Consider the following 27,191-nt stretch of genomic DNA (forward strand, 5'->3'; position numbering starts at 1 on the left):
TTTTGCATATTGATCACAAACCTCAAAGTTGAAAGATAAGGAATATAATTGAGAATACATTTCGAAGTTCAGGCAACAGGAGTGGTTCTGGTGGGTTGGTCAGTCTCACTCCAGCCTTTCTGCTGCGTCAAGAGCTCTTTCCTGAAGCCTTGGCTTTGCTTTAGCCTCAGTCATTCTTATCCTGTTGAGTTTTTTTGCAACTCTGTACAGAAAAACAAAAGAACGTGTGATAAACTGGTAAAGGAATAAGCACAGGAAAAACTCACTCCTCACTCCCACTCTACCCCCTTCAGAATTTGGGCTGAAATATAGAACTGTGTTTGCCAGCTGGAATGAAGTAGGAGTTGACTTTTTTGAGTGTGATTCCTGTATTTTTTTATTAATTCTCTTCCTTATTTCTTTGAGATTAATGAGTTGGAGGGTAGTACACTATTAGGTGTACTCCCCACTGTATAGTATGTGGATGCACAGCTACAGGTCACTTTATGCTTGTAAGTGCGTAGCTCAGTGAGTAGCAGATTGCTGATCTTTCCTAAATTACAGTCGGTTGTTAGTAGGCATAAGTAAAAAGTGCAGTTTGGCTCAGTAATATTTTCAGTAAAACACATCTACACGTGACCAGAGTTTCTAAAAGCTGGAAAGGAAGTCCAGAGCAAATATTTACCTGACACACACACAGAATAACATAGTTGTCTAAAGGGAGAATATCTTCATCCATGGTGCCAAATGAATTTCTTCCTTCCTTTCTAAAGAGAAAATCGAAGAACCCAAGGAGGTGAAGGTGGAGAGGCATTACTTAGCATCTTCCATAGCTATAAATGCAAATAAAGTGTGACTGGGAATGTGAGGATTTTAAGCTTCACGCTGACAGGAGTCCTCCTGTCACTCACGAGGAGGAATGGATCACAGATAATGACATCTTAAGCATGGGAGGGATCATCTGACTCTTCCAGCCAAAAGGGCTGAAGTTGCTTTTCCTGTCTGTACAAGAATGTTCTTAATCTGCGTAATCTAATGGGTCCTTCCGAGCCTCATTATAGAAGTGATGACAGCACACGTTTTGGGTATGAGATTGCAGCACTGAAGTGGATGATTCAGTGATTTGTTCCTGCAGAACAATGTTTAAATGTCTGCTGAACGAAATGTGTGAAGAGCTTTGTCTGCTGGAAACACCAAATAGAAGTGGTTGAACAAAAGAATTCTTTTGGAGCTGTTGCTATTATAGATTTGTAGAGGGCCACGTATTACTACGATCTAGTTTGTGTGCTCTCCGGCACTATGCTGCTGCTAGATGAGGGTTTGGGTTTGGAAGACGGAGACTGAGCTGGGGTGGCTAGACTAATATAATATGGTTGGCAGGGTTTGTAGTATTTGCTCTTTTAGATCATGCTTAGTACAGATGAACAAACCATTGAACGATGCTATAACAGCTAACTTTCAGTGCTTCCATTTCACACTTTCCCTATCTAAATGATAAATGAAACCTAATTTGCTACTATTGCATTTGGAAGATGAAAGGATAGGCAATATCCTTCTGGATTTTTACCTCACTGAAGGCTTTTTTCCCCTGTGTTTGTGCATGACTGCAGAGGGCAGTTCTGCGGCTGATATTAGTTTATGCCAGCACTCTGTGCTACAGGCATGCTTTGTGGGCTGGCACGCATCTTATGGCACACGTGAAGCATTAGCTAATTCTCATTGAAGGATGTTCAAGCCTGCTGCAATACTAATTTTAGCAACTCAAGGAAGAGGAGATGATGGCAGCAGCAGCTGGGAGTAAACAAACCAGGTGACTTTGAGAAGAGTCACCTGGTGACGTGAACTGGTGAACTCAAGGAACTCGGCATGAGACTGAAATGCTTTGGGAGGAAATAAGGTCCTTCCCCACAAGGATTTCTGCATCCTGCTCTGTTTGAAGGCCTGTTCTGTATAGAAACGCTAACAGCTCCTATCACAGCCACAGGAATTGTATGCAACAAACTGACTGTGAAGCTGTGTTGGAATCCCTTTGTCACAGTACCCTTGGTGTAACTGTTCCTGATAGGAAGGTCAAATACCTGCTGCAGCAGCAAAGCTGGAGAACAGCAGAGGAACGGTTTCAGTGCAAGTTTTGCTTTCTTACTGACTCAGCAGCCTACAGTCACCTTCGGTTCAGAAACTCTAGAGTAGAATTGGGAGTTGATAAAGCAACCCGCCTTCTTAAAGTGTGCTGATGCTTTGTAGTGCCTCTGCACCTTCACCTCAGCCTTGTTTTTTCCTCAACTTAATATCCTGAACTCCCAGATGCTGACAGGGGTGTTTCTGGGAGATCAGTAAATGTCCAGTGCTTTATCTAGCTGGTGGAGGATGGGTTGTGCTCTTGCTCTCTCTCAGCTTGGCTCTGAGATCCCAGGTTTGCCAAGGCTGCATTCACAGCGCAGCACCAGCAGCAGGATGGAGTCCTGGGCTAGTCCTGTTCTGTGGCTACCTTGTGCAGCCTGCTCTAGATATTGCCCAATACTTGTTGACAGCGGTTATGAGAAGATGCCAGAAGCCTGGGGGGCTCAAACCAGGAGGATCCCATGCTCCTCTGATGCCTTCTGTGGGGGCAATTTATCTCAGTGCAGCACTGTGCTGACAAAGATAGATTGTTTCTGGTTCTGAAACTTGCTCCTTCGCTGCCTCAGCTGCTGCCTACGCACTGTGTTATGTAGATGCATCATGCTCTTCCTCCTGCTTTCTTTTTGTATTTTTGGCTGCCTGTCTTGGCTTCATGTATTGTGAGGCTGGAAGTGGCTGAAACCTCGAGTGGGGTGGTGTGGACGCCACACTGTTTGCCTCTGTTGTATAACCAGGCTGGAGATTTTAGGAGCTCTGTGTAGAACTTGCCCTTCCCTGCTCGGTTCAGTAACGCAGAAGTCTTGGAGAGTCTGCAGCTATTCCTGAGCCAGGCGTTGAAATGTTTATAGCCTGTTTCATTTCTTCTGCCAAAAACACGGAGTGAAAACACTTCCTGCACTAACGACAACATTTTTCACAGCTCTCTTCATTTTGGATGGATCTGCGACTCTTCTGGCGTTTTTATTCTCTGAAATTTCTGAGAATTCACAGAGCAGTAGTTCTCATGACTTTTAAGCTGACAAAAGTGTATCTAACAATAGAGAACCTCACAGCGGGTGTTTCAGGAGTGGAATCTATCTCAGTGAGCTGTTGATTTTTAAGGTAATTGGCATCTTTTCAGGAAGCTTTTTAAATTAAAACCCATCGCAAAAGTGAAATGCTCCTGTCTTTTCTGTGTTTATTATAACATAATAAAGATCAATTGTAAAAGCTGTATGTAAATGTAAGGTAACTAATTAAACATTAGCATAATTATTCTGCTCAACTGTAGACATCTCAGTTCTTTCTAACATCACGTGGTCCAACTGGGATGCAACAGGAGTGGTGAGAGAGGAGACCACACTACTTTGCATAGATTTTATTGAGTAAGATGTGCTTTTAAAATTAGGCTTCCTCATCATGTAAGACAAAAGAACACTTCACACATAACACAAAACTCTGCTATTGAGATGAAGAATAGCACACCACTGAGCAGCTGGATGAAAGGTCAGGCTCAGCCTTCACTGCTGCTGCTTCTGGATCAGCTCTGCCTTCTATCAGTGCAGAGGAAGTCTGAGCCTCTCTCTGTAGGTGTATGCTAAGAGACTCAGAAATTGGTTCCCCAAAGCTATGTCTATTGAAGATAATGGAGCAGGAGCTTTGCCTTAAAGAAAAAACAACAAACCAAAACAAAAAAACACTCAAAAAACAGTAAATGAAGGTAAATGGAGGTATAACATAACAGTGAAGAAAGGAGAAGAAGGGAAAAAAGAGCAAAAGGAGAAAGGGGGTTTGTTTAAATGCCAAATTTGAGATAGGTTGGCTTAAAGCGAGCTGGCTTAGCTGTTTCTGAAAGTGACAGCTCCCTTCAGTTTGATGTGTGCAGGTAAGCTGGACTGAGCTGCAGAAAGCTTGTGGTGAAAATGTGCTTGTGTTTTATTCTTTCTTTTTAAATATTTAACTGTTTCATTTCTCCGTTCTTAACAAAGTGCTCATATAGAATGTAGGAGGAAGGAGGAAAAGATGTGCGCTAGATAAACATAGTTCATTTTTAATGTATCCTGTCTACCTCTCTGGCTTCATGAAACAGCTGTATTCCCATTAGAAAATCTTTTCCCCCCTCGTTCTGCATGAGAGATTCTTTCAAGCAAGCAGGAGGCCTGACCGCAAAGGAGAACTGTTGAATTAACAAAGCAAGGCATTTGCAAATGGAATAAAATGAAAAGCTCTTCCTTCCATCTTCCAGCTTCGCTGACTTTTTCCCTCCGTCTCATCTCATTAGCATTCAAGTGTCTTACTGCTTGTCCTCATGCGTAGTCTGGTTGGATTTAAAAAAAGAGTGTTTTTTTTATTATTTTCTTCACCGTATCACAGACAATGTAGTTGAGCAAAGATCAGCTAAAGATAAAACAGTGCAGGGTAAGTTTTGTAGGACAACATGAAAACAGGTTCTTGAGGCAAGAGGAATGAGAGTTCTGTAAGAGTAGCTAAATGCGTGGAGAATGCATTTTTGATACTTGTGCAGTAGTATCATAGTCATAGAATGGTCTGTGTTGAAATGGACCACAATGATATTTCAACACACTGTAGTGTGTTGGAAGTAGGTAGGTTGCTCCAAAAGTAATACATCCTATTTATTTCCATGAAGATTACAACAGCTCCAAAGAGCACAATGGCACTATTTGATAGAACAAATTCTCAGCTACAAAGCACTGTTTTTCAACATCATCACCACCATTAGCTGTGCACTTTGCCCAGTATGAACAAAAGCCTGCAGGCCGTGCTTGTAAAAATCTGCACCAACTTGAAAGCTCATAAATTTAAGAGGTGACTTAAAGAAGAAAGGACAGCTAATAAAGTGAAGCTGCTGGAACAGTGTGTTAGTCCAGCCCTCAAATGGTGGAGCACTCCCATGTCTTTCACTGTGCTATTTACTGCTGGAGTTTGGGATAAAGAATAAAAGCAGTTCAATGCCTATGACAGTAAAAATATATGTATTTTCAGATTATTAACATTTTGTCTGCAATGTACAACTGGCTTGACTGGGACACACTTAAAACACTGGCTGTCTGTCTGAACTGGGAGTCGGGCAAAGGCAGAAGGTCCATATGTTGGAGGTAGCTTCTAGCACTGGCACTGAGATCCAGTTTGGTGGTTGAGATATTTAGTATGTTCATTACCTGTTAGACAATGTACTTGAACTCTAGTAATTGTTCAAAGGGTTAAAGGGAGATTTGCCATAATTAACATAGACGTAGCAGAGTTATTTCTGTCTTATTAAGCACTGGTGTTTCCCCGTGTAAATGTGACAGGATACATCCAATGGTATTTGGCACTGCTGCTATTTTAACTGTGTCTCATTTGATTTAACGCTGAGCAGTTTACAGTATTCTCTCCAGACTCTGCTCTCGAAGCAATTTTTTCTCTCTTTGTCTCACAGGGAGATGTTGCTGCATACCTGTAGGCCTCCAAAGGAAAGCTATTATGTAAAATAGCTACTGGGAGTCTCCCTAATCCACCTCCAATCCCCTTATTAAAGGAAACATCCGCTTTACTGCACATGCAGTATTGAATTAGAAAGCCAACTTACTGCGTAATGCCTTCCCAGCCTAACATAGCATCTTCCTTTCCCAAGTATTGCTTGGTTTTGTTTGGTCTCTCTGAACTAGATATCTGACTATTTATGAGGTTTTTAGCAAAATGTTACTTGTGATATACTTATGTATTCTGAGGGGGAAAATGAATTTTTTCAGTAGCTACTGGGGCTGATGGCATAGTGGGGAATGATAGCTGCATTGCAATGAAATGTTGGGTAGCTTGTCTTTGAGCGATTGGGTGAGAGCAACTAAACTTCTGGAAATGTTAAACCTTTAAATGTAGGCGACTGAGTCCTTGGAGTGCAGACTTCTAAAGCTCGTTATTAAAAGTGCAGCAGCATCCAGAAAGTTCACTTGGAGAGTCTTTAAAGCATTTTTGTGGGGTTGCACCTCCATGTCTAGTTGAGCCATGCCCTCAATCTCTTGTAATGTCGTATGCAGCAGGAGACATGGAGCTGTGACTGACGTGCCTGGAAGGCAATGGATTAATCTTAGACCTGAAGCACGGCCTTCTTTGTGTGTACCCCTTTGGGGTGGTGGGGGAGGGAGGGCACAGAGCTTTTGGCTGTCTGAGAACAAGCTCCAAGGAGTGCACTTATCACCATGGAGAATACACGTCTCTAAAACTCGGTGAGTGGATGTGATGTTATCTTGTGGGTTGTCCTCTAGAATTTGTGGGTTCTGGTCTTTATGGCCAATTCGGTTGCTCTGCAGGAGGACAACCTGGGGCTTGAGAATTTCAGTTCAGTTCAGCCAAACTGTAGATTATTTCAGGGCAGAGAGCAAGGAAGAACAGTTCTTTTTTTTCCTTTTCTCTATCCTTTGTGGTTTCTGTTGCTTAGCAAACTCGGAGTATTTAACTAACCAGACATGGAGATTTTACAACACCAGACCCACGCTGCTGCCAAAGTACCAACAAATGCTGCTTTAAAGAGTGGCCAGAGCTGAGGTGGGTTTAAATTGCAAAGTTGCATACTTGAAATTTAGGGAATGCTATAAAGTGAAGCTGATCCGATTCTGTAGTTTTTTGCCTTGTTTTATAGGAGTTCTGTCTTGTTCATTGTGCACCCTTTAACTCTGCCTCCTTTGCATAAGATAATTCTGTATCTGGCTCTTCTTGTCCTCCTGATGTAAAAGTTTCTGAGTTTTGTTTTGTTTTTAATAGGATGAGATACAGTACAATCAGTACAGCAAGGATTATAAAAGCTGGAAGATCTGTGTAGGCTTTCAAGAGCACTGAGGTTAATTTACACTACTTGTGGTTTTCTTATGTACGCAGAATGCTTATTCACTTCCTCTTTTTTTTTTTTTTTAGTTTTATTTTTCAAATACCTAACAGGGAATTTTTTTCCCTTTAATGGTCTTGAGTTATTAACATCCCCTCTGGAATGTTCTGTAATATTGCACAAGCTCCAGTGTATGGGAATTACAAGAACTGCTTCCGTTCATCTGAGTGCATGCTCTCGTTATGCAGCAAGGCAAGCTCTAGAAAGTGTAGGAAAGGCTAATTGCAAGCACGGTTTTCTTGCTGTAATTAAAATTGCTTGTAGATATGTAATTAGAAAGAGCTCTGTTTAAATGTGTGCCCTTATGCCTGTATCTTTCCCTTTATTTACAGGGGAAACAATCCCTGCTGCAACAGCAAGAGTTTTCCTCCTGTATCATATCACAGCATACTATAGTTTTCAGAATAAATTTGGAGGTTTTTTTTTGCTAGAGGATAAGTTGACTTCTCTGCTCCACGTCTTCTTTCTGGGGCTGTTAACAAAGCATCAGTGGTGAGATGACAGCACACTCCTTCTGTCTGCTGGAGTACAACCTGTAGCCTCCCGGTGGAACACATCGCATTGTGCTGTTCTCTCACTTCATCTTTTTCTCTCCAAATTCTATGCTCTAAACCTCTTAGTGTGGCAGGAATACGGATAATCTACCACCATCTAGCTGGCACAGCAGATAAAATGATGGGAGATTCTGCAGCAGCCCCTTGTGCAGTGGGGGGAGAGGATTTATCAGATCTTCTGAATGCTTACAGCGCAGACCTCCTGTGGGCACATGCTGATTGAAGTGACAAAGTTCAGATAATAAAATTTGACCACAAGTTTACAAGACTGTATAAAAAGAAACAGAAGAGGATGCTGTAGGGTAGAACATAATCTGTGACTCGTGTAAAACTGTAAAGCTTGAACCCCTCTGTCTATGGTGATAGTAGAATTAGCAAGTATTTCTGTTCTGGTTTGCTGTAAGCTTGAAATACACCTGCTGTTCTATTTACTGCCAAGGCTGAGCTAAAAAACTCAGCAGCCCAGAGAACAAAAACCAGAGTAATTCTGTCATTAAAAAAAAGAAAGAACAATAGAGATTCCCAGTCTTCTTTTTGTCACGTCTCTTGAGTGCTATTTTGGCAGAGCAGTTGGTGACAGCAAGTCTGTTGTAGCTCTAGACTAAAATAAGATCATGACAACGATACTGTCAGTGACAAAAAGCAAAGCTAATTAGCCACAAAAAAGCCTTATGCATAGTTGATAGTTCATGAAAGAGAATATGTATAATTGTGTATATATAGGTGTATTTATACATGCATACATGCATAATTTCTTGGAATTTAGTCAGGCACACTGTAACCTTGGAAAAAGTAGAAATCTGAGCTCAATTACCCATCCCATAACTTGTTCTTAAAACTGTGATGTACTCAAGTCTGTAATGCATCCACCTGACTTGAATAAAAATATTGATGTGCCAGGAGTTGACAGCGCATTGTATGGTGTTGGAGAACGTTATGAGTAGGTGTATGTTTTTTCCTACCCATACACATGGGAGGAAAAAGAGGAACAGGTTTTTGTTTTTTTTACATTTGATAAGCAACAGATAGCCTTTCCTGCTGGTCTCTGGGGAATAAGGATATGTCAAGCTGCATTTAGCTAAAGGTATCTTGTACCAAAGGATGTATCTGTAAAAGAGAACTTTGAAGTCATTTTTCTACTTGCTTTAACAGTTTGAACTGAATGTTTTGTACATGGTTTACTTGTGCACTTTTTGTGAAGTTATTCCAGATCTTGATTATTTGTTTTTTATGGTGAACATATTTGCTGTAGCCCAAATGGAAACAAGAAAACAGCAACAAAAACCCATCTTATTTGCCATATTCAGGTTTTATTGTTCTTCAGGATAACTGAATCTTTTTCTTCTATTCTACTTAACAGAGGAGGAACTCAGGAAGCTGAGAGAAGAAACGAATGCTGAAACATTAAGGCAAGAGCTAGAAAAGGAACGACAGAGGAGGCTAGAACTAGAACAAAAAGTCAATGAAGTACTTAAAGCAAGGTAAGAGAAATGTCTTCACTGTATCGCTAAAAGCCACTTCAGGTCTCTGAATGAGGAGTTTTGGTGAAAACATCAATTACCAGCCTAGACTCTCTTAGATGAGTAATTCGCAGAGAGAGAAGCTGTGTTTTCCTGTAAAAGTACATCAGGAAGCTGAGAGAAGAAACAAAGGCTGAAACATTAAGGCAAGGGCTTTAAAGAGGAACGGCAGAGAAACTGAAAGCTAAAACATAAAGTCAAAGAATTACTTAAAGAAAGGTAAGAGAAATGTCTTTGCTGTATAGCTGAAAGCCACTTGAGGTTTCAGACTCAATGAATGAAGAGTTTGGGTGAAAATATCCATTTCCAGCTTAGACTCTCTTAAAATAAATGAGTGGTTCACAGAGAGAGAAGCCGTGCTTTCTTATAAAAGTACATCTTGTACAGAGAAGTACTCCCATTTTACTTGACCATACATGCTATCATAGCAACAGAGATGTCCTGACAGTTGTCTGGTTGGAATGCTCTTCCTATCACCATCTCTGGGGTCTGACCTACCTGGAGCTATCAGTGTACACTGTGTGCTGCTGAATGCTACAGCCTGTGCTGTGCTGTTCGATATGTGTTGCCTTTTCAAACACTGTCATCTCCTGACCATCCAGTCAATGCTGCTACTCTTCAGGTGAGTGTGAGGACATCCCTGTACCATACCACAGTCCTTAATGTGTGGGAGTGGCTGAAAATTGAGCCTTCCTTGCCACTGCAGTGAAAATTGAGTATGTCCCTCCCCATGCTCTTAAATTTGTTCATCTTTGAAGACATTTTTCCTTATGCTACTAAGCATCATATTTGATGTCTCTTCTTAGTCTGCCTTTCTGTATGGAGACTTTAGATCTTAGAACTATAGCAGCTGCTTGGTGACCTTGTTGGTCTAACCCAGTTGCCTACATTATCTTTCTCAGCATAGCCAAGGTTACTTGGCTGAATAGTTGGAGCTGTGGCTCAGCATCAACTACTGTCATCACTGAATAGTGCAAGCTGAGTTGGTAATTGTGCTCAGTAAACACTGCCAGCTATTTAGAGGTTACAAGCAAGAACAAACTGGCAAAACTTTTTGCCCTGGATACCAGATGTCCAATGCTATACAAACTTCACCTGCTACTTGATGCAGTACTTACCTGAGCATAAAAATGCTTTTATGGTTAGCATTTTATAAGCATTTTATAAGCAGCTGCCTATATACCCGGTATTATGTTGCAGGGGGATGGGAGATGTTTATGGAGAACATGTGAGACTAGTTGCTTTCAGTGATCTACCTACTTCTGTAGTATTCAGTCCCTATTTGCAGGCCTGCTATCAATGCATGTATTTATTCCTCCCTTTAAAATGCCAGTGCTATCTACCACTGGAAGCTATGGAAGTAGTTCAGAAGTTCAGTGTTAAATAAAAAGAAGCACTTGCGGGGGTTTGTTTGTTTCTTTAATACATTTCCTAGTGTCTATACTGTTTCACTTTTTTTCACCTCCTGTGCTGTTTGGCTTTGCTGCATGCACATGTAACTTCCATTTAGTCTCTGGACTGAAAATTCATTGTTTGAGTGAACTGCTGGGGACGGTGGAAGAGGAACAAACTTGGACCTGTCCCCAAGATGAGAATATGTGTTTGCTGTATAACAGCATTACAAAGTGTGAACATTAGTATGTAAAACTGATGCTTCAGGGCACCTTTTTGTCTCTGGTGTGCTACCTGTTGTGGTTCAGCCAGGCAGCACCACACAGTTATTTGCTCACTCCTCTGTTTCCCAGTGGGATGGGGGAGAGAATTTAAACTATTGAGTTAAGAGAGGTTGAGATAAAACTATTTACTGAGATAGAGAAAAGGAAAGCATTTGAAAATACTTTCCACTACAGGCAAAGTGTTGACACAATCAAGCATATAATAGGTTAAATATCTATCTGCTAGCAACTTAATTTTATTAAGTGAATTTGCCTTGGAAAGTCGCTACTTGTACATATATCAACAAAACCATATTGGCCCAAGTCTCAGTTAAGTTTTCATGTCATCTTCAAGTAGAGATACTTATAAAAATGTTTGCACGTATCCTCTTTGCTCACAGAATGAGCTACTAATGAAGAACAAACCATGCTGTATTGTAAGGAGAAAGAAATTACTTTAGCTATTCCAGTATTCAGAATTATATGTGAAGCAGATCAGTGCATGCAGCTGTATAAATACATGCAAAGCGTTCAACAAGGAGAGAACAGTGAATTAATGACGTATTTTTTATGTGTAGAACATGGGCTTATTTCATCAAATTCTTTGTACGGAGGAATGGAAGAAGGGGATGTTTAGTTGGATTTGTTTGTTGCAATGTTCACTGTGTGTCTGGGTGTTCAGAAAGAGGCTCTCAGCTAAAGTTTTCCATAGACGCTTTGAGACAGCTCAGCATTTGGTGCAACAGCTGAAGCCAGTAACATTTTAGTAGTGGAACAATGAATAAATAATCTGGAATAGTCTGTGTGAGTAATGCTTGTTTAGTGTAAATTGTGGGCAGTTGTTGCCTTGTTTTACAGTTCTGTCACACAATAAAAAATAAGAAGTATTGCAACAACACTTACCAACAAGCTGTGTTATATGTGAACCTTTTAGTACTAACATTGTGAGCTATTTTTAAGAACAGACAATAGTTCAGCATAAACCACCATTTCTTCTGTACTGTGCATTTTTATTGACTAACTGGCTCCTGGATGAATGGCATCATCTTCCATACATGCATTGTTTGGGGCTTAGTTGGCTTTGTCCCTTGAGAAGATGCTTTGGATGACTGTGAAGACTGTTGTGAAGGCTGAAGACCACATCAAAAGTTTGGCAGTGGTACTGCAGTGGGATTGCTAACTAATGCAACTTGCTGAACTGTCTGTCTTACTATGTTTAACTTAACACATTCGGTTCAACTCACAGCTGTAGTCACGGCTGAAGATGCACAAAAGCAAAATACTTAGATAAGATAAATGACCAGCAGTTCTGCATCAAGGTTCTCTAAACACTTGGGTCATATGGCTACAAAAATAACAGTTTGGCACTATTCTGTGTGTTTCTGTGGGGCAGAATTGAGTGAAAGCCTCACCAATGTGTGCTTATCATTTTTGAACACTGCACATGTACTGGTCATGAACAGCTCTAACATCCATGCTTCCCTGCAATGTGTATATAAAAGAAATCCCACACTTGCACTCATCTTTCCTTAGCTGTAGCTCGTTATTTCCTGTTTTAATCAGCCTTCGCTTCTAAGTGGGTTCAGTCTGTAGTTGTATAAACATGCCCTTCCCTCAGGAGGGTGGCCCGTTAGCCTTATTGACCGTAGCTTTTTGCTGGGTGGAAAGCATGCTTGCATGGGCATTAACACAGCTTGTTTTCTTCAGTACAGGCAGCAGTTAGGAAGCCTGCATCAAAACACAACCTTCTGTGTTGTTTCAGGGGTGGTTCATATTTTCCAGCCTTCTAATTGGTCTCTGGCATGAGTAGAGGTTTAGAAACTGTGGGGAAGATGATTCCTGCCCATCAGGGGTCTTGCTGTAGTGGGTTGGACTTCCCAATGGGTATACAAGCCTAAAGAATGAATGTTGAGCTTCCTGAACCAAATCTGTCTGAGCTGGTTAATTATAACCTGATTCACAGGTGCAGTAATGAGTTGTCATTAACCTGGTGATTCATAAAGGTCATGTTCTTCATGGGGAAAGAGTTAGTGGCAGATGGCAAGTAAGACAGTGCCAAAAAATGAACAAATGGAAAAACCACCCGGAATGGCCAGAGCCAGACTCTGGTGTGCTACTGAGGAAGCCTGTAAGCCTGGCATTCCAGACTGTTGCTGGATGAGATCTTCCTTGATTTTTTTCCAAGTAACATAGAGAGTAATGACGCTGAGCTGCTTCTGAAAATAGATCCCAGCACGTCAAAGGAAGACCCAGCCTGAGGGCTCTGGTGGTTGTCGTTGGTGGAATCCTGTCTCCATTCTATCACCAGAGCTGTTCAGGTTTGACATCCCCCCAGGATGCTGTTCAAGCAATGGGAACCTGCCTGTGAATGACTGTGGCCTTCCTACCAAAATGAGTTTTCAGGGAAACGTGGTGGCAGTGACAGATGGTGACTAAAAATGTCCCACCTGTGTGGTGTAACTGTGTTGGGAGGAAGACCCCGCTATATAATGATCTGTGCAAATTTGATCATGTTAATTGCTCATCATCTTTAGAGAGACAGACCTGGAAACGCTGAGTTGGAAGTATGTGGGGGAACGAGCAAGGAGGAAGAATGGCTGGGTGGAGAACCTCGGGGTTGTATGGATATGGGGAAAAACTGCAGAGAAACACAAGTGAAAGTTTAGTTAGGATAAAAATCAACTGCTGGGATTTAGGTGACTTCTGAGGACATGTGGAGAGCTGCTGCAAATATAGAAACAATGTGGAAAAGACCTGCAGAGAAGTGAAAACAAGTGGTTTTCAAAGATGAAACCATTGAGTTCACCTTGACAGGTGTTCAGCTACTTTATAAATCGATAAACTATTTCTAAATGTTCCTTTTAGAAATAAACACAAATGTGGAAAGTCCATTATGTGTGGGGAGTGCTTGAAGAAGGGAGGTAATTAGACCTGTCATGTTTCCGTCTTAATGAATCAGAATGCACAGATTCACAGAAGCCTTTTCCATGTGCAGACATTATGGTGAGATCTTTACCTAATGTATTTCTTAAGGGAAAGGCAAGATGCCTATAAACCCATCTATATTCTGTTACCTGCCTGGTGCAGTGTGATCTCCATTTGCTGATCTGCATCCATCCCACTTGATTTCCTTCCTGAGGAGTGAGAGATGAAGCGAACATTTGAAAGCAGTTACCTTGTCTCCTTAAATCAGTGTCAGTGAAAGTACACAGCTAACACACTATTGTTTTGAGTGATAACCTTTTTGATTATTCAGTTCTGTGTGATGTAAAGCTTGCTGCAGCTGTTCTGTTGCTAAGCTGCTTCTTTATTAGAGAAATCTTTCTGTAGCATGTCTGCACGGATGGCTAAAGACTTACGGACTGATGCTGGAAGCATTCTCAAGACACTTTAGCAGCTGGAGGCTATGGATACTGCAGATGTAATGTGGAGCCTTGTACGTGTGCAGAATGGCCAAATGGTTCTTGTTTTCCAGAACGCTTGGTTTTAATGAATGAGAGCATTATTCTTGATCTGTCTTGAAAGATGAGACAAGTGATGCCTGATTCTTGTTGCGTCGTTTTGGAACATTATCATCTCTGTTTTTCACACTGTCACTTGAATTTTGCATTTTATTTTTCTTTAATATAGTTTCATCTTGGTGTGGCATCTCTGTACCAAGAGCTAACAGTGTATCATTTGAAGTAATTCTTGGTATCTGCTCTTCTCACTGTGAAGATGAGTGGTATTGACTGTACTAACAGCAGCAGAATTCAAGGGTCATGTAATAAACTGTGGTATTGTTTGAGTACTGTGGTTATAGCTTGCAGTATGGGATTCCTTTTCATTTATTGCTGTGGGAAGAGTCAGGGCTCTGAAGAGTTTTCTAGCAGCATTGCAATAAACATTTAATGCAAAGACAGAAGTAATACAAATAAATTGATACAAAAATATGTTGTTAAAAGATCGGATTGAGCTGTTGCTGACAGGAAATGGCTAAACTACGCTTATCTGTTACATAGTGATATTTCTCTGGATCGTGAATGCAGTGTACAGTAATAATTTTAATCCTGCAGTAGGACACACGTTTGGTTTTCTCTTAAATTAACTTGCAGGATTTTATATTGTTTCTGTTTTTCTTTGTAGAGCTGAAGAAGTGTCTGCAGCTCAGCAACCTGCAAAGCCACAGACACAAGCCAATGGAGCAGGTAATTTTGGTCAGATCTGTACTAGCAGTTTGATGCAGTTCGGGTTTTTTCCGCTCCTTTCTTTTGAAGCTCTTCCAGAAAATAAGATGTTATGGGAAAACTTGCTTGGTCGTGAATCAGACTTTTGAAGAAGCCAAGTAGAAAGAGCATCTGAGCAGATTCTTACATCTGTATGTGTATGATTCTGCTTTTAGTCTTTGTAGATGATTTTATATGATTGAATAAGGATTTTTTTATTATTGGAAGACCTTCAGGTATGTGAATGACTTCTTGCATGTCTAGCTGTTCCACCTGGAGAAGGCTCCAGGGAGCCCTGATAGCAGCCTTTCAGTATCTAAAGGGGAGCTGTGACCCTCTTTCTTACACTGTTTTATTGACCTTTCTTTCCAAAGAATAGTCTGTTGCTGATAGAAAGTGATTTTCTGAGGTAGAGACAACACAAAAGGTGTGTGTTCTTCTCTCATCTGCACTGCCTTGTCCTGCTATGTATTTCCACTGAAACCAGCATAAAGAAAGCATGCAGTACTTCGTTGCTTTGCTGAAGTTTCCACCTCCTTTTCCTGTCAAATTAGCATGGCTGTAAGGTGATCATCCTGTTCTCTGCTCAGGAGTGTTTTACTTTACACTTCCTTTTCTCCAGATGACCCATCCACAGAAATAGGAGTGCTGAGATTTGGGTCAGACTTTTGTTATCAAAAACACAGCAAAAACTTTATTAGTGTCTGCTAAAATTTCTCAGTTGTTAAAGAGTATTTAAGTAATCTCTGTACTTCTATAGTAAGATGTTCCCGTGTGCTGTACTTACAGCAAAACTTGTGCTGGATGCAGGAATCACCTTTAGTCATCTTTACAAGCATGGTATATTCTCTGTTTCTGTGAAATGGCAGAACAAAATTTCCAGGAGAAAGAAAGAAATACTGTTACAAAGAACCTACCACAACCAGCATATGGCAACACATGAAGTTTTGTACAAAGACGTTTTCTAGTAATATCCTGATACAGAGCGCTTCTTTTTTTGTAGATAAACGTAGTCACACGGTATGTTCAAGACTCCAGAAGTGGTTTTGTGACAAATTTGGGGAGTACGTTGAGGACTTCAGGTTTCAACCAGAGGAGAACACAGTGGAAACAGAGGAGCCACTTAGTGCTAGAAGGTAAATCTCAAACGTGATTCTAAGAAATCATTGTTTTTTTTACAAGGTGCTTCTCTTCAAAGACAAAAAAATAGCGCCTCTTAGATGATATGAGCAAGTGTTTGTATCAGAAGTAATTAAACTGAAGGCTATCTCAAATGGTTTGTCACAGAATCACAGAATGACCCGGGTTGGAAGGGACCTCAAGGATCATGAAGTTTCAACCCCCCTGCCTGGCAGGGCCACCAAACATACACATTTACTAGATCAGGTTGCCCAGAGCCCCATCCAACCTGACCTTGAACACCTCCAAGGACGGGGCATCCACAACCTCCCTGGGCAGCCTGTTCCAGGGCCTAACCACTCTCTTAGTAAAGAACTTCCCCCTGACATCCAACCTAAATCTTCCCTCTTTTAACGTAAATCCATTTCCCCTTGTCCTGGTCAGCACCCTGGATGAAACACAAAACACTGTCTGCAACCTGAGGTAGAAGAATTGTTCAGCAGGCTCTGTCATGCGCTTCTCAAAATGTGAGCAAAGGCTTAGTTAGGCTGCAGAGCTTTTTCATTTCAGGTTTTGGTTTGATGCAAGATAGCCTATGTTAGAAGAAGCACGTTTCCTAAGAAGCAAGAATGAAGCTAAATGCACAAACATTTAATTTGTAACTGTGAGCAGTTTTCCAGAGACCTGGGGAGAACGACTGCATTTTAATGAAATTTACTCATTGTCTTTTTAATAAGCTTCTTTTATTGATTTTTTTTCCAGGTTGACTGAAAATATGAGAAGATTAAGTAAGTATTAAAGTATTTCAATTACTGCACGTAGTACTTAGTAACTTTATGGAGAGGACCACTGCATACGACATATGAAGTTTAGGAATACTTCTGCCAGTTCAGAAGCAGGAACAATTCTGAAATCCTGCTTTAGTGTTTAGAGTGCAAAGTGGCTTAGGTGAAGTAGAAGCTTGCTTTTAATCTAGACTTGCACAGAATATCTCAGCAGTAAAAATGTAGTGCTAATTAAAGTGTGAAAACATGTAATAAGTCAGAACAGGTTATTTCTACAGTGGCAAGATGCTTATTCCTGAGCTAACCACATACTTTTTCCTGAACTCCTTGTAGTTTGCTTACTGGGCTTTTAGCTTATGCTTTCAAAGGAGGAGAGGTCAGACCATAAGTGAGTTGCATTTTTTTCTCTTAGTAAGCTAATAACTTATTTTGGAAAGTGAAGGGATGGGTGATGGCAGGTCAAACTAAGTAGTTAAACCTTCTATACAGACAAGAATCGCTAGAGCTTGAAAAAAAAAAAGCTGTTTTGTGCCCCAGATCTTTATAGTATTGTCAAGGGGAGACACATAAGGGTCTTTAATCTCAGTATAATTGCAATTTTATTATCCTTAGAATCAATACCAGTACTTGGAGAGCATACCTGTGATCTGTTCTCTGCAGTGAACGTGCTTTGCCTTTTGAGTAGCTCAAAAGAAATAGTACTGAGCTTATGCTTTGAGTGGTTCTTGAAGGTGCCTCTTGTTCAGGGGTGCCTGATTGCCACCTGCAGCTCTCAAGGGCCTTTCCATCAGCAGTGCTTTCCAAGTGGTGACCTTCCCTGTAGGTTTGGTGTGGGATGGTGAAACAGAGCAGATAGGAGGAACTGCTGTAAGCAGTGCTCAAGTCAGTGCCTTGTCTGATGCCTCAAGTCTGCCCTTCCACTCGTTTCATCTGCTGCTTTGTTTATGTCACTGATGCTCAAGGAAATCTGGCTGTTTAATCACTTCCCATAGGGAATGCATCAAGGCTAGCTGAATTCCAAGCCACACAAACTAGGACAGCAAGTTGCAGGCTCTCTTGAGGAAAGCCTTTCAAAGCTGTGAGCTGTGCTGCAAACAAGGGTGGGTACCTCTGGGCTCCCCTGTGCAAGAAGAATATTTATTCTTATCAGTAGGAGAGGCAAAATCAGTGTTTTTCAATAGAAAAAGCAATGGTCTTCTTGCAACAGCCCCTTCCTGTTTTGCTGTGTTGCTTAGCTAAGTGGTAAAAGAGCATTTTTATTTTCTTTAATTTTTATAAGTTTTTTTTTGTATTTTCATGTCTTGAATGTTCTTATTAACTTCCTGAAGTTGTTGTTTGCCATTTACAATTGACTGAACCCCACTGTCAGCTGATTCTAATAATTGTGTTCTTTCTCTGCTCTGTTTAGAGAGAGGTGCCAAACCCGTCACTAATTTTGTGAAGAACCTTTCTGCCTTATCAGACTGGTATTCTATCTACACTTCTGCTATTGCCTTTATTGTAAGTTATCCTGTTCCTCCAGAAGTTGTAAGAACTCATTTTAAAATGTATTATTAGTGGAATTTCATTGAAACTGCCGTATATTCAGAGGGATAATGCTGAAGTCAAATGGAATAGTAGGATTACAGTTAACACAAGATACGGTGTAGTTGCCATTTAAGTTGTATTTCAGAGCCACTTTAGTTGTACGTTCCAAATTGTAACTGTTAAAATAACTCAGAACAATATGGACATTGTTCTCATGTTCTTTGCTTCCCGTCTCTCTGTTCTGTGAATTGGTGGTTACTGCGGCCCCTGCAAAATCTCTCTTTTTCTGGAGCTGAAAAGCTGATAGAGGCTGCATTTGATAGGAAGATATTTTTCACCATCAGTGCTCTTTTCTGTTGATTAGTGTCACACTCTAATGTGATGAGAGACAAAGCGCCTTGATTTTAGTTTCTTTTAATGCGCCAACATGAGATCTGTGAACTAAATTTAAGTGTTCCCATGAGCTAAATTTAAGTGTTCCCACGGGGCAATGTAAGAACGTTTGCATGCTGCTGTGATATAACTATTTAGTGGAGTTTTGATTCGTTCTTTTTTCTTCTACGTGTTAATGAAATGATCTAAATTCCTTTGGTTGTTCTGTAGATACAAGACTTAGAATGTCAAAGGCAATTATTAACAGTAATTCTAACTGACTTTTATCAGAATGAACCTCTTTGGTGACACACTTTTCCATTAAACGATCCACCTCTGTAAGTTGTAGAGCCTTACTGAATGGTACTATGCACAGCACAGTCAAAGGAATTTTGAGGAAGACACTTTCTCACCATTGTTAAGTCTGAGATTTAATTGATCTGAAATAAAACAGTGAGTTGTCCTGATGCCTTGTAAGGGTATAGCTGTCCTAGATCCTCCTCTTCTACAGTTTCTTGCACTGACCTAGCCTGCTCTGGCCCCTACCTGAAGACACTCAAGGCCAGGCTGAACGAAGCTCTTGTCAACCTGATCAGGCTGTGGAGTCCCTGTTCAGTGCAGCAAAGTTGAACTAAATGACTTCTAAAAGTCCCTTCTAACCCTACAGATTCTATGACTGTATGATATTAGACCATATCATGTTTATGTAGTAGATTCTGTCTTGAAGGCTTATGATTTTGTTTTTCAACACCTTCACATGATTGCATTATGGAAGTAGTCAATCTTGGGCAGCTGAGAGCTGCTGGAGCGTTGTCTCTGGAGATCTGGTTCAATCTTATAGTTTCAGCTTTACATTCATTAATGCATTGCTGTTGTCAATCCTGGAGTGGCTAAAATTCATTAATATTCATGATCTCAGTTGTATTATTCTGAACCCGACAGTACCGTGGGAAGATGTGAATGACTCACTGTACCTGAATTTGTAATTCATGTCCTTTTTTTCTTTTCCTTCACAATCTGCAGATTTACATGAATGCTGTATGGCATGGCTGGGCCATTCCTATGTTCTTATTTTTAGCAATTTTGAGGTTGTCCCTAAATTACCTCATAGCCAGGTATGTACTTAAATACTAGGTTATTTTCTTGTAGCACTTTGCTTGAATGATGATTTTTAATCTTGTATTGAGTTGCAAACTGTTACTTTTTCTCTTGAACTATTTCTGTAACTTCCAGGGGTTGGAGAATACAGTGGAGCATTGTGCCTGAAGTTTCTGAACCTGTGGTGAGTCTTTGATCAGTTTGGTCTATGTGACTTTGTTAAAAGCTGCACTTTCACAATCTTATATGTGTGAGTAGCTGATTCAGGAATAAGAAATAAGGTGTAAATAGAGATGTAGCAACTTCTTTCTCTCGCCATTTAGAAACTAATAGCACTCTTAGATACGGATGCTTCATAAAATATTCTGAGGTTGATTGAAATTTCTGGAATGAACTTTTATGCAATAACATGGGCCAAGTTAGATCCTGTGGGAACTTAAGCCTTGTGTTCTGTTTTTTTTGTAATGAATTGTATTTATTACTTATGAACCTCATTTAAGCAGTAAGTTGGACTAGGTGACCTCTTAAGGTCCCTTCCGACCTGAATTGCCATCTAACTTTACATGCTTTCTTTTGTTTGAAGTACTAGTATAAGATGGAGTTATTTTAATTTCAAAATGTGCACTGAGACTTACCAATACTGATAAAAAATCAATGATCTATTGAAAAAAAAGGTTGTGAAACTTCTACAGAAATGATATTTCTGTGCTAGACCAGAAATAGGTCACTCTAGGTCTATGGCATTGTAACTGCATTTCTTCAAAGACATATTGTCTTTTGTCTGCAGTCTCGTATGACTCATGTTCGCATACACCATGGAGGAAAAGCATTTATAACTGAAGATAACCATCAATGAAAAATATATTCAGTAGATCTAAAACAAAGGAGAAACTTGGTACATTTAGAGATTGTTTAAAGTGATACCATTGTTGTCAAGAATGTGGAGGAGTCGCATTGCCCTGAGGAGTTCTGTAAAATGTCAATTTCATCTAAGCCAAAAATTAATTGGTTTTCTTTCTTTCTTGCTCAAGGAACCTCCAAAAGAGGATCTGACAGTGTCTGAAAAGTTTCAGCTTGTTCTAGATGTGGCTCAGAAGGCGCAGGTACTGTGCTACTCTCACCTCTTTTGCTTCTTTCCTAAAACAAGGAGGGTTGTTCTGAAGTGGTCAGAGCACCTACACAGCATGTTACAGAGAGTGTGAAAACAAGTGCTTCAACAATACTTCATTCTCTACTTACAAGCAATACAGTTATCAGTAAGATGCCCAGAGCTTCTGAAATGGCAAAATGCTTCAGAGAACTGGTTGACATTCCTCAAGTGATGGTTCAGAACAGAGTCCAAAGGAGAATAGAAATAGTTTCTGACTGTTTTTTTCCCTACTGTATTCAGCCAAGTTTCTGAGAATGTTGATCAGGCAGTGAATCTTAGAGCATAGAACCATATCGCAAATCTGCTAGTCGCAGAATTAGTTTGAGACTTTATTCCTTCAAGTGTTAAGGTGAAAGTTGCTGCTTGTTTAGCTGTGTTAGTTCATCAGTTTGTCACCAAAACGGTCTGGTTTTACAATACCACCACCTTAGCCTGAAATATACTATTTGTTTGGCAAAAGATGAGTGGAGACTTTCTCTTGTCTAAGTCATTTTGGTTAGCTACACTTGTAGTTCAGTGAGTCAACCATATAGTTGAACTGCAGCCTTGCGCCCTAATGGTGTGCAGCCACTCCGAGTAGCTTACCTTTCTGTTGCCAACTGGGTAGTCCTATACCCTTCCTTCTGCTCGTTGTGGTTCATACCTGACCCTTTGTTTATGGTGTCCATGCAAATGAATCTGACAAAAATGAAACCCCGTTCTTCTTCAAGTGGTGGCACGTGACTGAGAGCTGGGGAGGAGCTCACTGTGGCAGTGAGCCATTGTTAGCCTCAGGTAGGAGCGTGCCAAGTCATCAGTGTAGTCTTCACTGGTTGTCCCGTTGGTAGCAGTGGTATCAATTTGTCAGTTCTTTCTTTTTCATGGCAGTAAATAACCATGTTTCTCTTATGTTTATATGAGTGCTTCTCAGAATGTGTTAGGAAGATGAAATTTACAGGTCTGTGACAGTAAGGATCAGTTAGAGAAGGTTGCTGAGTAGCACTGTTAATCCAAAGAAGTGGTCAATTTGTGTCTGTAAGAGTTATATGGAATCTTAAAGGGTATATCATAAAAATGCCATTAAAAAAAGCTAGTAGCCCAACATTTGGCAATCTCAGTAACCACTTCCTGAAATTTCGGTGCTCAAATGATTCGACCAACTTTCCATTTTGTTACCAATTGGCAGAAGCTCTTAGATTTCAAATTCTGGCTATTTAACTTTTTTGCAGAGATTTAAACACTTTCCTGTCATAGCAGTGAGTTTGAAAAACTTCTTTCCTTCACTTCTAATAACTAACCTTGAGCTGCAGAACAAGGTGTTAAATTAGAAGTCATTGAATGTTGATGTTCAGTGCTGTGTTTACTCAGTTGTGAAGTCTGTAAATGGCTAAAAAATGACTTTTTAAAAAATCACTTTCAGGGATTGCTTATTCTGTAAGATAACTTTGTTGGTTTCTAATACATGGACAAAAACCCACCAAAATAACACAAGAATTGGATTTAATTCTCTTGCTTCTTATGCAGAATCTTTTTGGGAAGATGGCAGACATACTGGAAAAAATTAAAAAGTAAGTTATATAAGTTAATTGTTTTTATTTTTCCTTTTGAAAATAGACAGCATCTGGAAAGCTCGGTAATACAATTTTGATTTTATTTGATTGTTTTCAGCTTGTTCATGTGGGTCCAACCAGAAATAACACAGAAGCTCTACATCGTTCTATGGGCAGCTTTTATTGCATCCTGCTTTTTGCCCTACAGGATTATTGGACTTGCAATGGGTAAACACATTAAATAATTGACCTATTAAAGTCTAGACTTAATGCTTTAAAATGTAGTATGATCTTCAGAGAGGGAATTTTGGAGTGTAAGAGAGAAAACTGTACATTAATAAATAATGCAGTGTTTTAAAGTGTCTTCATTGTGCTTGGCATCGTTTGTTGCATGCATTTCTGAAAGCCGTATCTGAATACTTAATATAATAGAAAAAGATTGGAGAATAAATGCAGTCCTTGAAGTGGGGAGGTTTATGATGAGCTTTTAGCAGAGATCTTCAGACTGTCAGCTCCAAGGCTTCCAAGAAGTCCTATATTTCAGGTTTTTTGCATGTCCTTCCTTGTACGTGAAGCATGTACACAGAGGATGGTAGGGTGGGGAAAAGCGTATGAAAATAAAAAGATAGGAGGATGTTGCCGTGTGAGACAGCATTTTTGGTTTTATGTTTTTTTTTTTCTTGTGGTAACGAGATGGTCAAATGAGTATTAGCTGCAGTGGACCTGAATATCAAACCTTCAAACCCTGTTAACCTAAACATATACATGGATTTGCTTGATATAGCTATTGAATTACAAGTGTAAGGTATTATTTTATTACTCTGACTCTTAAGAAATCTGAATTTCATTCACTTAAGTCTTAAGAGAGTATTTCAAGCCCCTTTTAATCTGTTAGAATGCAGGGGAGTACCTTCTGTGAGATAAGATGTGCTGAACTGGAGGATAGAGTTTAATGCAGTACATGAGAGCCCTCTGTTGCCGTATAAATTCTTGCAAGGAACAGCAGAGCTTAGTGCTCTGACATGTTTTCTGTTCTGGAATTATGTTTTCAAGATGTTTCTGGTAATAAACTTTGTATGTTTGAATTATTTTAGTGCTCTTCTATATAGTAAGATAATTTGTGTTTGATAGAACCTGGGAAAGAGAGAGATCTGTGGGTGAGGAAGGGAAAAAAGGCTTTCCTGCCTTTGTAAGACTCCAAGTAGAACCAAGGAATGGTTTAATGCCGCAAATGAAGATACTTAAATTATTTGGTTTCCTTCATGAACTTGTGAAAGCATGGTCAAAACTGTGATATTGTCGGTGCCCTTTCAAGTGCATACCATAGTGATTTATTTTTTTCAGGACTCTATGCTGGAATCAAGTTTTTCCTTATTGATTTCATCTTCAAACGATGCCCCAGACTAAGAGCTAAGTATGATACTCCTTATATCATCTGGACAAGTCTCCCAACAGATCCTCAACTCAAAGAAAGATCTAATGCTACGGTGTCAAGACGAGTAAGGAAAATAAATCATTTTGTTCCTCTGTCCCCAACATCTTAAAATCAGACACCTTTCTCCCTTCCACTTTTCCCCAGTGGCTAGAGCACAATTAAAGGGAAGATTAATTAAACCTTAACAATCATTATTAGTTCAATTTTTATAATTATTTTCAAGATTCATAGTGTTTTCATATTGACTTTGTTTCGTGTAAGAAATTATTTCAGGATCAAAGTGTGCGTGCACAAAAATAATGGAAATCATATGAAAGTAACTGCACTAAAATGCTGCCATCCATATTCATTTCCATTACAATTTCTGTAACATACATGCTGTGTGATATTTTTTTAATAGTCAGAATTCAGTCTTGAATTGCCTTTTCTCTGTTCTCAGCTATTTTTTAGTTGAGATTTGGCTGCTTGCATGAAGAACAGGAACAAAAGATTGTATATGTAGCTTGCTAATGGGATAAATATTTATAGAATTAGTCAAGTAGTTTATAGATATAGATATTATGGCTAAAAGTTATTTGTATTAGACAGCCATAGTGATGACAAATGATTTTTCCCTGTGTTGGTACCCTTAGCAGTAACTTTCTTTTGCTAAAGTCTCATAGACTCTAGTCTAATCCCATTTTAGTGTTGTCTTAATGCCTCTTTACTACAGAAATTGCACCATGGGGTTTCCGAGTACTCTCATAAACTCCCTGGCTAAAATGTGAAACAGCAGTAACACGGGCTGGACGTGCAAATGGGGAGAAAAAGGGATAAGCTTGAACCTGTGGTTAATCTGTCAGGAAGAAGTCTGGGCCTGGGGGAGGCTGAATAGAAGGTGGCAAAATGATAAGTGCAACATAAAGTTGAGTTTTTCAGAGGAAAGTAGAAGAGAGAGAAAATCTGACTGAAGTTGAATCTTTTGTTTGTATCCTCTGTCGGATGAGAGAAATGAACAAGAGGTTATGCAGAGCTGTACATTCTGTCATCTGTAGCTGCTATTCCTGTCGCTTGCAAAAGTCGTACTTAAAACTTCCTGTATTCCTAGAGCTTACAGGTTATCATTCACTTACTCTGAGGACTGTGTAATCTACCTTAGGGATGGAAAGGCTCTAAGCTGCTGAATCTGAATCCATAAACTTAAAGAATAACTGTCCCTTCTGCTTCTCCTTTACGGCTTAAGTTTTGACAAGTTGACCAGGGTTTTGTGACTGACTTTACAGAGTTGGTTTTTCACCCTGGAAAGTTCATGCAGGACTGCATTCTCTTCCTCAGAATGTCTTTAAAAGCATCAACTTGATCTCGATAATTTCATTAATGTTAGGCAAACTTTCTCATCCCTTGGGAGATTTCTGGGAAAATTGTAGAAAAATAGTCGTGGTTTTTCCTATCTTTTTTTTTTTTTTTTTCATACAAAAGGAAAAGCACAAAAGCGTGTATTACAGGATATGTGCATTTGCCTTGGCTTGTTATCGTTAAATGGTGTACAAGACACAGTAAACTTAGACACCATGCAATATTCATTAACTGTACCACCCTGACCCCATGTCCTCTGAGAATAATCTTGATAGCAGTATCTGACAGGTACAGGTTGTATGTCAAAAGCTGATGACAGATCAAGTGGAGCCAGCAAGGAATACTGTTTGCCTGCTTCCAGATTGTTGGTGACAATTCCAGCCAGGCAGGATTCCTCCAGCATTACAAATCTAACACCTTCCAGTTACATTTAAGCTTATCAAAACTGTGTGTGGTGTTCCTCTTTTAGTAAAGGATCCTTCATTGTCTCATCGCCTCATAGCCGGAGAGGTTATACTTAAATGAGCTGCTTGCTTTAAGGGTAGTGGAAACATGTGTCTGTTTTAGGGAGGATGCAAGGAAAGGGCAGAACTTCCCATATCTCCAGCCTCAGAGTGGAATACGGCATTGAATCTTGGCTCCCCTTTTTTTTTCCTCTATGCAATTGTTAGGTGGGAAGCTGTGCAGCACAGAGCAGGGATAATCTTTATGTCAGAACAAGAAGCATTAGGTCTCTTTTCCTGACCTGTTGTATGTCTCAGGCCATGGAGCTTCACCTAGTTACACAAGTTTAGAGCCAAATAACTTGTCTAAGAAAGCCTTCCAGAATTTCATCTGGTCTTTACTCACAAAGAAAGAATTGGAGAAGCTATTATTTTCCTTGGTTTGCAGGGGCTTAATCATTGCTAAGGGCACAGCAGAAGGGCAGTAACTGAAGCAATAGTACAATTATTGTCAACCGTTTGCTTTCAATCTCAACTTTCTTTATTCTTTTCCCCTGAGGCATCGTTGTATTACGGTTACCCTAAAAGCTGGATGGTAAATACCCTCTGTTGTGCATAACTGTTTTGTCAAGTCTGATTTTATAGTCGGTGATTGCAATGCACACTTTTCATTTGCTTTTGTTAGAGCTAAATCCTGTGAAGTGTCGAGTGCTGCCAACTGAAACTCAGAAAGCAGCTGAGGCTAGTCAGCTTCCCATGGCATTGGGCTGCTGCAGGAGAAGGGCTTAGTCCCAGGCTTGCACGCTGTCACTTTGCCAGTTGTTTAACTGCATGTGTACAGTAGGACTAAGAACGGAGCTGGCACTGCTTTTGTGACAAAAACCAGCCTTTAGAATTGTGTGCTACGCTACCAAGATGAACGAAGCAAATGGAGGCGAGCTTTTGGAAAATAGCTGCCTGCTGTCCTTCCAGGAGCAAGGCTGTTTTGTTAGGGCTCCAGTGCTTCAGGAGCCCTGCTGAAAAGAGGATTTTACTGTAGTAATTCAACTTTAAGAGCTCCGTGCTACTTCTCACCCACTCCACCCCCCTCCCAAGGATACTGACTACCATTCTAGTTTTATTTCACATGTCAACGCTCGGAATTCAGTGCAGCTTCAAAGGAAAGCAAAGATCAATGACTCTAACACAACCTGAATAAATTGAACTGGTGTGCTCTAACCACTGCTAACTCTCATTTTTAATTGCATTCTTCGTGTGTAGTCTTTTGGTATGTGAGCAAGGTCTCTCAGCTTCACTCACTTCATGTTTTATTCTATCTATTATGCTGTTATATAGACTTCACCTTTTTCTTTTGTCACTGTCACATTTTGTGTTGTTTGTTTCTTTTCCTGCTAGCTGTCAGGGCATGAAAAGGTACGGATCGTAGCGTGGAAAACTCCCTTTCAATTTTAGCATTTGTATTCCTAATGAGCTTCTGCAGTTTTGTGTGACTTTCTCTTTGTT

At 40.1% G+C, this 27,191-nt stretch overlaps 1 protein-coding gene across 4 annotated transcripts in view; it reads left to right on the forward strand.

Annotated features, from left to right (window-relative positions):
* GRAMD4 (GRAM domain containing 4) overlaps positions 1-27,191 on the forward strand; it is a 66,056-nt gene that overhangs the window by 30,246 nt on the left and 8,619 nt on the right. For 3 of the 4 annotated variants that reach the window (XM_015851874.2, XM_015851893.2, XM_015851900.2), the window contains exons 4-15: positions 8,876-8,996; positions 14,816-14,877; positions 15,899-16,031; positions 16,777-16,802; positions 18,208-18,299; positions 19,722-19,813; positions 19,932-19,980; positions 20,828-20,899; positions 22,450-22,493; positions 22,594-22,703; positions 23,820-23,974; positions 26,248-26,283. In XM_015851874.2, the coding sequence (XP_015707360.2) occupies positions 8,876-8,996; positions 14,816-14,877; positions 15,899-16,031; positions 16,777-16,802; positions 18,208-18,299; positions 19,722-19,813; positions 19,932-19,980; positions 20,828-20,899; positions 22,450-22,493; positions 22,594-22,703; positions 23,820-23,974; positions 26,248-26,283 (992 nt within the window). The remainder of the gene's footprint in view (positions 1-8,875; positions 8,997-14,815; positions 14,878-15,898; positions 16,032-16,776; positions 16,803-18,207; positions 18,300-19,721; positions 19,814-19,931; positions 19,981-20,827; positions 20,900-22,449; positions 22,494-22,593; positions 22,704-23,819; positions 23,975-26,247; positions 26,284-27,191) is intronic. The other variant, XM_015851883.2, reaches the window with a different exon arrangement.

Source organism: Coturnix japonica, chromosome 1 (assembly GCF_001577835.2).
Source record: "Coturnix japonica isolate 7356 chromosome 1, Coturnix japonica 2.1, whole genome shotgun sequence".
In the NCBI taxonomy this organism is placed as follows: domain Eukaryota; kingdom Metazoa; phylum Chordata; class Aves; order Galliformes; family Phasianidae; genus Coturnix; species Coturnix japonica.